Source organism: Mus musculus, chromosome 3 (assembly GCF_000001635.26).
Source record: "Mus musculus strain C57BL/6J chromosome 3, GRCm38.p6 C57BL/6J".
NCBI lineage: Eukaryota > Metazoa > Chordata > Mammalia > Rodentia > Muridae > Mus > Mus musculus.
In genome coordinates, this window is record NC_000069.6 from 88867267 (window position 1) to 88880249 (window position 12983).

Consider the following 12983-nt stretch of genomic DNA (forward strand, 5'->3'; position numbering starts at 1 on the left):
GGCATGTACACCCACAATAAATAAAATGTGAAAAGAAGAAATTGAAACGTTATTTTTGTGAGACACTACACAAATGTGACTCCCAGTGTGAGTCATACGGGTAAACTCTCCTTCCTGTCTTGCTGCTTGCTGAGAGTGAGTGCTGTGTGGAGGAGAGAAGGGAGCCAGGCTCAGAGGAGAAGGGAGGTGCAACAAGTCAGGAGTGGAAAGGGAGCCGTCCTGACACGTGTCTGTCATCCTAGCACTTGGGAGGTTAAGTAGGAAAATCATGACCTTGACCCTCGCCCCAGAGGCACACTTCCTCCAACGAGGGCTACATAGCAACTGGTCCGGCTTTCATAACTTAGTGTGATCTTATCTCAAAGAAAAGAAAGAAAGACACAGGTCAACAAGATGGCCCAGTGTGTAAAGGTGACTGCTGCTAAGCCCAGCGACCAGAGTTCCATCCCTAGGATCCATGTGCTGGTAGAAGAGAAACATCTCCTACAAGTTGTTCTATGAGCCCCACATGCAAGGTGTCTTAATTTTTGTTAAATTGCTGTGAAGAGGCACCATGAAGCACTTAATTAAGCTCTTGTTTACAGTGTAGATTGTCAGTGACCATCCTCTCAGAGTGTGATAGTAGGCAGACAGGCATGGCACTGGAGCAGTAAGTAGCTAAGAGTTTATTATTATCTGAAAGTGGGAGGGAGGGAGAGAATGGGCCTGAGGTGAGGATTTGAAACTTTAAAGTCCATCCCTCCAGTGACACACTTCCTCCAAGGAAGCCACAGTTCCTAATCTTTCTCCAAAATAGTTGCACCAACTGGGAACCAAGCATTCAAATATATGAGGCTATGAGGGGCTTCTTCATCCAAAATACCATACACACCAAGGCTTCTGGACTACATATACATAAATAAGTGCAATAGCATAAAAACAGGATTATATAGGTTTTGCTGAAAGATTCTATAATTATTTTTATAGGTACATGTTCGGAGTTGGGGTCTGGGCATGGTGGTACAATTGTGTATGACCATAATCCCTGAATTTTGGAAGAAAAAGAAGGGCCGTCTGGTCTACATAGTAAGGCTAAGTTCATCTAGGGCTACCCAGTGAGATCCTATCTCAAAAAACCAAAGTGAGAAAGAACAACACACACACACACACACACACACACACACACCAAGCACCTGAAATTCCTCTATATGTAAACAAAGCATTCCCAGCACCTCAGCCCCAGCCAATAAACCACCCACTCTGAAAACCCCTGCTCTCTCCCAAAGGCTTATATGGCCCTTATTACCCCCAGAAAGAGCTGCAACACTGAAACTTGGAGAAGGCTATTTCTCTCAGGCTCTCAAGCCAACTGCAGATCTTGTGAAGCCGCCCAGCCCCCACCCAGACCTGATAAACTTCATTCCTTTCATTCCAGCCCAGTGTGACCTTCTGTGAGAAAACCAGGTCAGAGTTGGGAATAATCCTCTAAACCATTTCCCCCTAGATGAGGCAGATGATGATGATGATCCAGAGTATAACTTCTTGGAAGATCTTGATGAACCAGACACCGAGGATTTCCGTACTGACCGAGCAGTGAGAATCACTAGTATGTTTGTCTCTTATTGCCTTTTCCATTTGTCTTTGTTTAGTATTTAGATGATTTAGACATTTGTGACTAATTGAAATTAAGACAATTAAGTCTCCTTTGTTCATTTCTGTAGTTGTTTAAATTAGGTGTATATGCAGAAAGCTGCTATTTGCTTGTACACTGTATGGCCCTATGTTTGTCATTTTCTACTTGGTAAGGGTCGTATTATACTTTGAATGCCAAAATGACTTTGGACATGGCCTTGTCTTGCAGTCAGTGAGCCTAGAAAGAGAAGAGCTTAGAAAGCAGTAGGTACTAGGTGGGTCACGTAGAGATTCCCAGTCTGTTGAAAGAGGTTGTCCTCTGGAAGGCTTAGGGAAGTACTTAAGATGAGATGTTTTAGCTAGTGAAGCAGGGTTAAGACTTTTGTAGTGAACAGCAACAGGACAGAGAAGACCCACTGCAAGCAGAAGAGATTACCACATGGAGAGTCAGGCAGGGGTCAGCTTGCTTTATCAGATAGCTCTCCATGTGTATGTCTGTTCGTCTTGTTTGCTTTTGAGACAGAATCTCATTTATGTAGCCAGCCAGAGTTTGTTACTGACTAATGCAGCAGCCTAGTATGGTTGTGAATTATGAACAACTGTTTTACATCAACCTCCTGAGAACTGGGATTATACTTCCATTTTTATTATAAAATCAGTGAACATTTTCTTTGTCTTCCTGCTAGACTTTAAACCTGATGGAAATAGACTCCTTCCTATCTTGTTCTTTCACGTGTCTCAGGCATCTTGAGCAGGACTTGAGAAATGGCTGATGTTTCATAACTGTTTTTGAGTTGCTGCATGGTGGATGGATAGAGCCTTGGTCAGATGCTTTGTAGAAACAGCATTTGTTATCTCCTTAGAGTTCTTTCTTACTACAAAATGGACCTAAGTTCTGCTAACAAACTCCTTTCCTTCTTTACAGAAAAAGAAGTGAATGGGCTGATGGAAGAGCTGTTTGAGACTGTGAGTAGTGATTTTGGAGTCAGTAGGTTAGTGGAATTCTGTAGTTAAGCTCTGTCCTTTGCTCTTTGAAATTGTCTTTTTAGCAGAATGATCTGCCCGGGTTAGGGCCACCTAGGAGTTGATTGGCCAGAAAATTCTGAGTAGTAGACTCTTGATCACCTACATGCTTTTTCCCACGGGCTACCTTTGCAGGCTATCATTAGGATGCTGATCACAGACTTTTTTTTTTTTTTTTTTTATAAATTTTTCTCTTGATTTTAGGTAATTTTTCACTTGAAGCAGTAATTTGTTTAGCCCAGGAAAGTTTACTCTCCAAAGAGAGATTCGGCTGGGTGGTTGTAAAGGGAATTGGCAGGTAAATCTGTCTCTTTGAAGATTTTTTGGTTGTGTGCAGAAACTGGAGAGACGGCTCAGCATTTGAGAGCATCTGCTGCTTTTCCAGAGGACCTAGGTTCAGATGTTGGGTCATAGGTGCCTTAGCGGATAGAAGCTCACCAAGATGCTAAGCCTTCATTTCTCAAGGGAGCAGAGTGGTTTAGTCTTCTTGGAAAAGATTTGACAGCCAGGTAGCTTACTCCAGTTACTTTAGTCCAACATCATACAAGGTTAATTGGGGCTGGAAAAGGTTCCAAATAACAAAGTTATCTTGCCCTTGCCCTTGCCCTTCCCATGAGAACAGACGACCCACCCAGATCTTAGTCTCTTTGACCATGGCTACCCAGAAACAGAAGTAAGAACTCTAGGTTTGTCAGGACTGCCTTAGGAGCAAGGGCAGTGCAGTCGCATGTTCTTATGCAGCACCATGTGCAGGTTCTTTAGACAGAAACTTTTCTTGAAGGTTCAAACAGTCTCAGAACAGTTTCTCAGCTTCTTCTTATTGACCTGAACATAGTAAAGGCTTTGCTAAACATTTCTCTCAAAGCCAGGCACAAAGGCTTACTACTATCCATATCACTACATCTTCCCCTTTTCTGTTTTAAGTGGTAGGGATAACAATTCTGTTGAAGATTATGGAGTTGTATAGTAAAAATGCTCTTTTGCCTATCTAGTTGTCTGACAGTTTTATCCAAATAAATCAGCATACATTGCAAAGCCAGTAAAGTCATCACAGGAATTGTAAAAATCACAAAAGCAAGAAACATATCAAAATGATCCATGGGATTAAGTGAAGCTACACCATCTGTAAGATGTTCTGTAACATCCATCCCTGCTAGTTCAGGCAGCTTCTTTGAAAATGTTTCTATAATTTCTTGCTGCAAATCATAAATCATTTGATAAGAGAGTTAGGATGACCCAACAAATGCATTTTAACTTTTTCCCAATCATATTTGCCGTCCTTGAATCTTAAAGATGTAGCACAATAAGAAGCGACGACATTCCAGTCACATTTCATTTGTTCTCGCAGTAATTTGATTGATCTCCGATGAGTATTACCGCTTCTCTCGATTTGTCTATTGCACCAACCATTTTTCTGCCTGTCTTTGTTGAGTCCAAACTTTGTGAGAATGTGTATTCCAGTCTTTAGCAAATTCAGCAGTTTGAACTTCTTTATGAAGAGCAACTCTAGATGTGGTAGCAGTATCAATTAATGTGATGGTTCCCAGGACCTCAGCAGTTACCAGTCCCACCATCCGTTGAGATCTTCCCAATATTCTTTCAGCAAGGGTCTGTAGTAGCATTATCACGGGTGAGTCTTTTTTTTTTTTTTTTTTTTTAATTTATTATATGTAAGTACACTGTAGCTGTCTTCAGACACTCCAGAAGAGGGAGTCAGATCTTGTTATGGATGGTTGTGAGCCACCATGTGGTTGCTGGGATTTGAACTCCGGACCTTTGGAAGAGCAGTCAGGTGCTCCTACCCACTGAGCCATCTCACCAGCCCCACGGGTGAGTCTTGATATGGTCCTGACAACCTCACTGGTATCCACTTTGAGTAGTGACATCTAAAGACATACTAGCATTGATACAGGCATAAGAGCACAGCATGTACAGGTAATGTTAGGATTACTAGGGTGCCATTGCATGGGTCCTTACATTAACAGATAAGGGAACGGCAAACAAGCCATAAAGGTGTGACTTTGATCTAAATTAAAGGACAAATGAAATCTGTCATCATTAAAGTTTAATTTTCTGTTTCTTGCTTCAAGTACTGAAAGGCACTTGGCAATTACTGCAAATTAGCCTGGATAGAATTACCAGATTGTAATAGAGGGCCTGACATTCCATCTCCATGCCATTCAATAGAGTATCTAGAATCAGAGGCAACTCCACAGTTGTACTTGAATTGGACAATTGCCATTTCAATTCTGCATAAGAGTATAGTCCTTAAGGGGACCCATAAGGGCTCCAAGCAATGACTTCTTTTCGGATGATATTAACTAGCACGTGAGGATTCCTACCTATATGTTGCTGTCAGTGTATCCAATCAGATTCTTTATTAGTAATCTGTAATTTGCAAGATGGTAGATTTATGGAAATAGTGGTATTAATCTTTCGTCCCTCAAATCCATGCTCAAAGAATAGGAACTTTTCTATAAGAATTCTGCGAAATACTATGAATAATTCTAGATAACCAAATTTGACAAGTTAAATTTAAACAATGAATTCCATTACCCATACAAGTAAAATTCCTTTAATTTCCACAGTATAATTTATAATTTCTTTGCCCTCCTCTGCAGGTTGAGCAGGTCCATGATGGTCATAAAGACCAGGTAGCGAAGAAGATTCATTGTATACCACAGAAATACCCATGTCTCCCCAATTTACTAATATGTTAATTGGTGGAGTAGAAATATAAGCCCCAATGAGTGTGATTTGTGACTGTTACATGTACGATTGCCACAGACAGCACGCTGAGCAACAGGTTGTAGTGTTCTGAGGCTTCCCAGATAGTCAACTGTCGTTTGCCCCCCGCCAGCCAGTTTCTTCATCTGTCCCCATGGAGAGTGATCAGCTGTCTGCTTCAAAATCTTTGGTTTTTTTTCCTTCTTAAAGCCATGCTGTCCACATCATCGGCCAAGCCTTCTTCTTTTGCTCATGTCAGATTTCAATTAGTTTTGCTGGAGCCCACAGGGTTTTTCCTCTTAGAGAAATGAAGGCATATCCTCTACCCCATCAGAATGCCTTCCCGGCTTTCCATTCTCATGTTAAGACTTCCTTTTTTTGTTTTGTTTTTAATTTTATTTTATTCCCTTCCTGATCTACCTTCTCACTGTTCCCCATCCCCTGTCTCCACATTATGTTCCCCTCCACCCCCCTCAACCCCACCTGACCTCTGAACTCCCTGGGGTTTCCAGTCTCTTGACTTACTTAGGTCAAGAGTTAGGTTAGGTGCATCTTCTCTGACTGAACCCAGACCCAGCAGCCCTCTGCTATATATGTGTTGGCCTCATACCAGCTGGTATACTGCCTGGTTGATGTTACAGTGTCTAAGAGATCTTGGGTGTCCAGGTTAATTGAGACTGCTGGTCCTCCTACAAGGCTGCCGTCCTCCTCAGCATCTTTTTTTTTTTTTTAATTTTTTTTTATTTATTTATTGTGTGTTAAGTACACGGTAGCTGTCCTCAGAAGAGGGCATCAGATTTTGTTATGGATAGTTGTGAGCCACCATGTGGTTGCTGGGATTTGAACTTGGGACCTTCGGAAGAGCAGTTGGCACTCTTAACCACTGAGCCATCTCGCCAGTCCTCCTCAACATCTTTTAGCTTTTCCCTAATTCAGCCACAGGGGTCAGCAGCTTCTGTCCATTGGTTGGGTGCAAATCTCTGCATCTGACTCTTTCAGCTGCTTGTTGGGTCTTTCAGAGGATAGTCCTGATAGGCCTCTTTTTGTGAGCACTCCTTAGCCTCCGTAATAGTGTCAGGCCTTGGGGCCTCCCCTTGAGCTGGGTCCCACTTTGGGCCTGTCGCTGGACCTTCTTTTCCTCAGGCTTCACTTCCATTCCTGCAGTTCTTCAGTCAGGAACAATTATGGGTCAGAGTTTAGACTGTGGGATGGCAACCCTATTTCTCACTTGATGCCCTGTCTTTCTGCTGGAGGTGTGCTCTACAGGTTCCCTCACCCCATGGTAGGATATTTCATCTAAGGTCCCTCCCTTTGAGTTCTGTGAGTTTCTCACCTTTCAAGGTCTCTGGTACATTCTTCAGGGTCCCCCCACCTCCTACCTCCTGAGGTTGCCTGTTTCCATAAGGCATTTTTTTCTGTTATCCCCTGCCTTTCAGTTGCTGTTGTTCCTGTTTTATTAGCTTTTAAAACTTTTAAAGTTGATAAGGCATTGTTCAATCTATCTTTGGGGGTTCTTATTGTTTCATCTTTTTGTTTTAAAAGCATCTCTTTTAATGTATGATTAGATCTTTCCACAATTGCTTGTCTTATAGGGTTATGAGGAATACCTCTAGTATGATTTTATGTAGTATCATGTAAAAAAAATGGTTTCATTTTATTAGAAACATAAGCAGGTAGGTTATCAGTTTTAATTTGTGATAAGATCCCCCATAATAGCCATTGTTTGTAATAAATGTGTAATTGCAGAATCTGCCGATACAGACCTTAAGGCAGCTAACTATTGAGACCCTGAATAAGTATCAGTATGATGTGTGTTTTTAGCCTTCCAAATTCTGTTAAATGACATACATCCATTTGCCAAATTTCATTTCTTTGTTTGCCTTTATGATTACTAACTGCAGGTAAAGAATTTCGATTCTATACGTAATAATTGGGACAAGTTTTAAGTATTTCTTAGCTTGCTACCATGTCACTGAAAACCTCTTCTTCAGACCTTTACTATTAACGTGATTTGTTTCATTGAACATTTGATGCTTCTAATATATATCCTATTGAGAGTTGATTTATTTCAATTGTGTAAGTGGTCGTAGCAATCCAGTATGAGAACAACTAGGAGTTAGATACAATGGGTACATCTGCCTCTAATTGCCTGTTGCAATTGCATAAATAACAAGGTTAATTGTGAGTTATCAGGAACAAGTTCAGCAGTTTCTACATGTAAAACAACTTCTGCATATTGAGAATTTAATTATATTCAGAGCTTTAGAAAAATCTAAGAGTACCTTAAAAATTGCATCTCATCCCGGTTTTTGAGCAGAAGAACAGGGACTTGAGCTACTTTACTTCTGTCTCCTGAGTCTTCACCTGACTTCCCTAATTTATCTGCATTGTTGTAAAGGTGTAAAAGCTTTGCAGATGAGTGATTTTCTTTTTTTAATATTCATGGGAGAATTTATTCTGTCCTTTCAAAAAAATTGAAGTCTTTTGTTTTGTTGCTGTATTTATTATTAATTTTTCCCAAGCTCCTTGCCAGTTATCATCATTCATCATAATTCATAATTTTGTAATTTGGGCCTTTGTGTATGAGACTAGAATCTCTGTGAGATCAAATTCTGTTGACTGACAAAGTTTTATTCTGCCTTTAATAATTAATTCAGAAACTTTTTCTTTTTCTGTTTTTTTTCTTTTTTTGGTTTTTCGAGACAGGATTTTTCTGTGTAGCCCTGGCTGTCCTGGAGCTCACTTTGTAGACCAGGCTGGCCTCGAACTCGGAAATCCAACTGCCTCTACCTCCCGAGTGCTAGGATTAAAGGTGTGCGCCACCATACCAGGCCAGAACCTTTTTTAAAATAGGTTTTTAATTTTTTAGTCTGTTGGTAAAAAAAAAAAAAAAGTCCATTCTAAGACATTATCTTCTCTTTGCCAAATTATTCCAGAATGATTAGATAGTAAAGTAACTAAAATATAGTCATATTTAGGATCTAATCTGCCACATATAGGCATTTTATAATCTCTGTTCTACTTGGGCCACTTCCTCTTGTGCTTCAGCCATTAATTTTCATGAAATGTTTAAATTTGAATCAACCTGTAGTGTTTGAAACAAGTTACTTAACTCTTGAGTAGTTAATATAATAGTAAGGCATAACCAGCTAATATCTCCCAATAATTTTTGAAAATTATTAATTATTATAAATCTGGGCCTTTTAAAGTTGAATTTTTTGTTGACTCATTTTAAATCTTAAATAATTTATAGAATTTCCTTTCTGTATTTTTTTTCAGGTGCAATCTGTAGTCCCCAGTAAGGTAAAATATTTTTGTGTTTCATTAAACATTTTTTACTAAGGGATCTGTATCAGAATCAGCCAATAAAGTATTGTCCTTATAGTGGGAAATAAAAGACTGAGAAAACAGGTTACAGAATATTGTAGCCATTGTTGCACAAAATATTCACATACATTGGACTGTTTAACATTCCCTGAGGAAGAACATCCCACTGATATCTCTTTACAGGTTTAGCATCATTACACCTGGTCACAATAAAAACAAATTTTTCCCTGTCTTGTTTTTGCCAGGGAATAGTATAAAACAAACAAACAAACAAACAAACAATCCTTTAAATCAGTAACTACTGTAGACTAATTTCTTGGTAGTATAGAAAGAAATGAATTCTAGTCTGCAAAGAACCCACAGGCTGCATTACTTTATTTACCATTCTTAAATCTGTTAAGAGTCTCCGTTTTCCTGATTGCTCTTTTATTACAAATACCAAGGACTAGTAGACTCCTCAGTATGTTTAGCATCCAGTTGTTTCTGCACCAGTTGATCAAGTGCTGGTAATTTTTCTTTTGTTCAGGGCCATTGATCTATTCATATCCATCTAACCATTTTAAAGGTAGGGCTTTTAGCATACTATGAACAGTGGCCTCTAGTCTGAATTTGGAAAGCTAATTCCTTCTCTCCCCTGCTTATTGACAGCCCGAATATCATGTGATCTTCTTTGATGATTTTTTTCTAATACCTGTTCCAGCAATATAACCCATTTAAGTACAATCTTCTGAGCTGTTTCTGAAATTGAAGTACTAATTTGAGTTCCCCATTGTTGTAACAAATCCCTTCCCTATAGGGTTATGGCTATGTCAGCCACATAGGGTTTTAACCTTCCTGCTTGACCTTCTGGGCACTTAATCCAGTTGACACTGGTTCACAGGAGCTATCCTTGCAGTACCTATAAAAGAAGTGGAGGCTTCTTGCAGAGGCCAATTTTGATTCTAAGCTTCTTCAGAAATTATAGATACATCTGTCCCGAATATCGACTACACTGCTAATTTGAATATCATTTACCTTCAGTTTGGCCTTTCATCATTAATATTAGTGGGGGGTGCACCTCCTATTAGTGCCACTCCCTGGGCCAGGCCTTTTCAAATGACCACAACTTCCAAATCCTCCTGTCCTATTTATTGGAGCTCCTTTACCTTTGTGATATGGGAGTAATAATAGTAATTGAACAATCAATCACCTGTCTCCAATTGTACGGTTTGTTTTCCTAACATAAGCCTTGATTTTAGTTTCCCCTTGATAATCTTCATCTATTAATCCTGGATATACAATAAACTTTTTTTTTTTTTTTTTTTTTTTTTGGTTTTTCGAGACAGGGTTTCTCTGTGTAGCCCTGGCTGTCCTGGAACTCACTTTGTAGACCAGGCTGGCCTCGAACTCGGAAATCCACCTGCCTCTGCTTCCCGAGTGCTGGGGTCAATTTTGTGTGCCACCACGCCCGGCTCACAATAAAGTACTAATTATCCCTACTCTTGCTGCAGGAATAGGAGTATATACACACCAGTGGCTAGTTCATAACAAGGAAGCTGTGGAGACAGTGTAAGACATCTCCCACTGCCAAGTCAGGAGCAGCACTACCTGAAGTAGCATGCATTAAATCTCCCAAACTGAGTTTACATTCCCGATTGCCTTGTTGGTGAACTAGTCCATTGCTGACAGGACATTATTGGCTTGGGTTGTTTGTTCTTGGGTCCAGAGATGGTCCCCTTGTCTGGTTTCCTGATGGTAAAAAATCACCTTGGAGATCTCTTATTGATTGACATTCATTAGCCCAGTATCAGCCTTTTTCACAACTATTACAAAATTTTGGTGGTATATTTTGTTTATTTTGAAATGCGGCATTTCCTTTAGTAAGCAAATGTCTAGATTCTTTTTTTTTTTTCCTCAAGTATCCAGCTGTCCCACAGTTAAAGCATCATTCTTTCTGAGAGTTAAAAACCTTTAGCTAATGTTTGTCCAGCTGAAGTTGCACCATATGCAGCAGGTTGATTATTAGCGGTAGTTTCTAACCCATTTCTCTAGGGAAACACCTAGAGGTTTTTATGGTCTTACTGCTTTTCATCATTTTTTTTTTTTTTTTGGTTTTTCTAGAAAGGGTTTCTCTGTGTAGCCCTGGCTGTCCTGGAGCTCACTTTGTAGACCAGGCTGGCCTTGAACTCAGAAATCTGCCTGCCTCTGCCTATCAAGTCCTGGGATTAAAGGCATGCACCACCACCAAGTGGCTTGGCACTCTTTATTTGCATTTTCAAAAGCCAGAGATTCAAGTAGTGCCTTTCTTACACTTGAATCTGCTATTGCTCTTTGCACTGCTGAAGTTTTTTTTCGTTTTGTTTTTTGGTTTTTGTTTTTCAAGACAGAGTTTCTCTGTGTATCCCTGGCTCTCCTGGAACCAGGCTGGCCTCAAACTCAGAGGTCCACCTGCCTCTGCCTCTGCTTCTCTCGTACTGGGATTAAAGGTGTGTGCCACCACTGCTGGGCTTTGTACTGCAGAGGTTAATCTTTGTAAAAGTTAGTGAAACCTCAACAAGAACTTGGGTAATTTTAGTAAAAGATTGGTCCTTTTTCTTGCTTCTTCAACTCTGCCCCAAGCCCTTAAAGCCACTAACTGACCTTGTGCTGTAGTAGCATCGTCAAGTCGCATCTGCTCATGCCAGCCAGCAGATTGACCCTCGCCTAATAAATGATCCTTCGTTATATTTATTTTTTAGCCTGATTATTCCTCACTCCATCATGTAAGCGATTGTAATTGAGGACCAGCTTCTAATATAGCTGCCAGTAGCCCTTCCAGTTTTGTGGTATAAGTCTATTTTGTATAGCTCAGTTGTTTTTTACCTGTCTCACATAGGTGGAATGCATTCCGTATGCTACCACTGATTCCTTTAATCGCCTCAAATCTGTTATGTATGTGGGTTTCCAGTCAATCTTTACACACCCTTGAGGATGTTGAGTATCTGCTGGCATTTGCTGCATTGTTACTGGAAACATTTGAGGTTTTTTGTAGACCTAGGCAATAATTCTACTCCTGAGAAATCACACAGATCAGCTGTTGAATTGCCCATGACCTCTGCCAAAATCCTAGAGATGTGCTTACCTCCTTGTAAGCACAACTTCTTTCATGTCCAATCTTGGTCAGAGTCCTCTCCCTCCTGGTCCACAACTTTGGGCACCAGCAGACGATGCACACAGATCTCAGTCCCTTCTGACCATGGCCAGCCATAATCAAAAGTCAGAACTCCAGATTTGCCAGGACTGTGCAAGACCAAGGGCAGTGGCGCGGCAAATTCTCATGTAGCCCTAAATGCAGATTCTCTAGAGAGAGATAACATTCCTTCAAGGTTCAAACAGTCTCTTAACAATTTCTCAGTTTCTCTTGATTGACCTGAATATAGTAAAGGCTTTGCTGACTCATTTTACTCAAGGGCAGACTCGGAGGCTTTACACTACAGATCCCAGCACCCAGGCTGAGTGATTCTAGCTGCTCTTGTAGTTCTTAGTCTTTCTCCTTCCCTTCCTGCAATGTTCCCTGACCTTTACATGTGGGAGTGTGTTATTTCCCTTGTGGTTGGGCAGGAGTGTGCTGAAATGTGTCCTTTGCAACTGGGTAGGAGTGTGGTGTGATATGTCCTTTTTAACTGGGCGGGAGTATGCTGTAGACATGTTCTTTGTGACTGGGCTCCACAGTTCTGCATTTTGATTGGTTGTAGTTTTCTGTAATGGTCTCTGTCAGTTGCAGAGAAGAGTTCCCTTGATGAAGACTGAGAAATTCTATGTTTTATGTGAGTATGTGGTACTTCTGCATGTCTGTCTGCATACCACATGCTTGGTGCCTCTGAAAGTCAGAAGGGGCCATTGGATTCTCTGGACTGGAGTTACAGATGGTTGTGAGCAACCATGTGGGGGATGGGACTTGAACCTGGGTCCTCTGGCTGAGCAGCAAGTGTTCTTAACCCCTGAGCCAACTCCAGCCTTTATGCTCTGTTTTGGGTCGCAACATTATTAAAGTCCCTGAATTCTGTAGGTTTTACTTACGTTTCTCATTGCTGGAGAGACTTATATATAGGGACCATTCCCTTGAGAAAACCCTCCTCTTTTTTTGCTCCCCCAAAGTTCCAAGATGAAATGGGATTCTCAAATATGGAAGATGATGGCCCAGAGGAAGAGGAGCGTGCAACAGAGTCTCGGCCTAGCTTCAACACCCCTCAAGCCCTACGGTATGCTGGCTGAGACTTAGAGTGAAACGATTAATGTATTTTGAAAAGGTTTGCTGTTGTTTTTTAAATTATTAT

At 40.7% G+C, this 12983-nt stretch overlaps 1 protein-coding gene across 7 annotated transcripts in view; it reads left to right on the forward strand.

The window, feature by feature from the left end:
- The window catches only part of Gon4l (gon-4-like (C.elegans)), a 74893-nt gene that overhangs the window by 32060 nt on the left and 29850 nt on the right, over window positions 1-12983 (forward strand). For 4 of the 7 annotated variants that reach the window (XM_006502237.4, XM_017319793.2, NM_001242372.1 and 1 more), the window contains 4 exons: window positions 1484-1585; window positions 2537-2577; window positions 8641-8664; window positions 12805-12908. In XM_006502237.4, coding sequence (XP_006502300.1) covers window positions 1484-1585; window positions 2537-2577; window positions 8641-8664; window positions 12805-12908 — 271 coding nt within the window. The remainder of the gene's footprint in view (window positions 1-1483; window positions 1586-2536; window positions 2578-8640; window positions 8665-12804; window positions 12909-12983) is intronic. The other 3 variants (XM_017319796.2, XM_017319797.2, XM_017319800.2) reach the window with 1 other exon arrangement.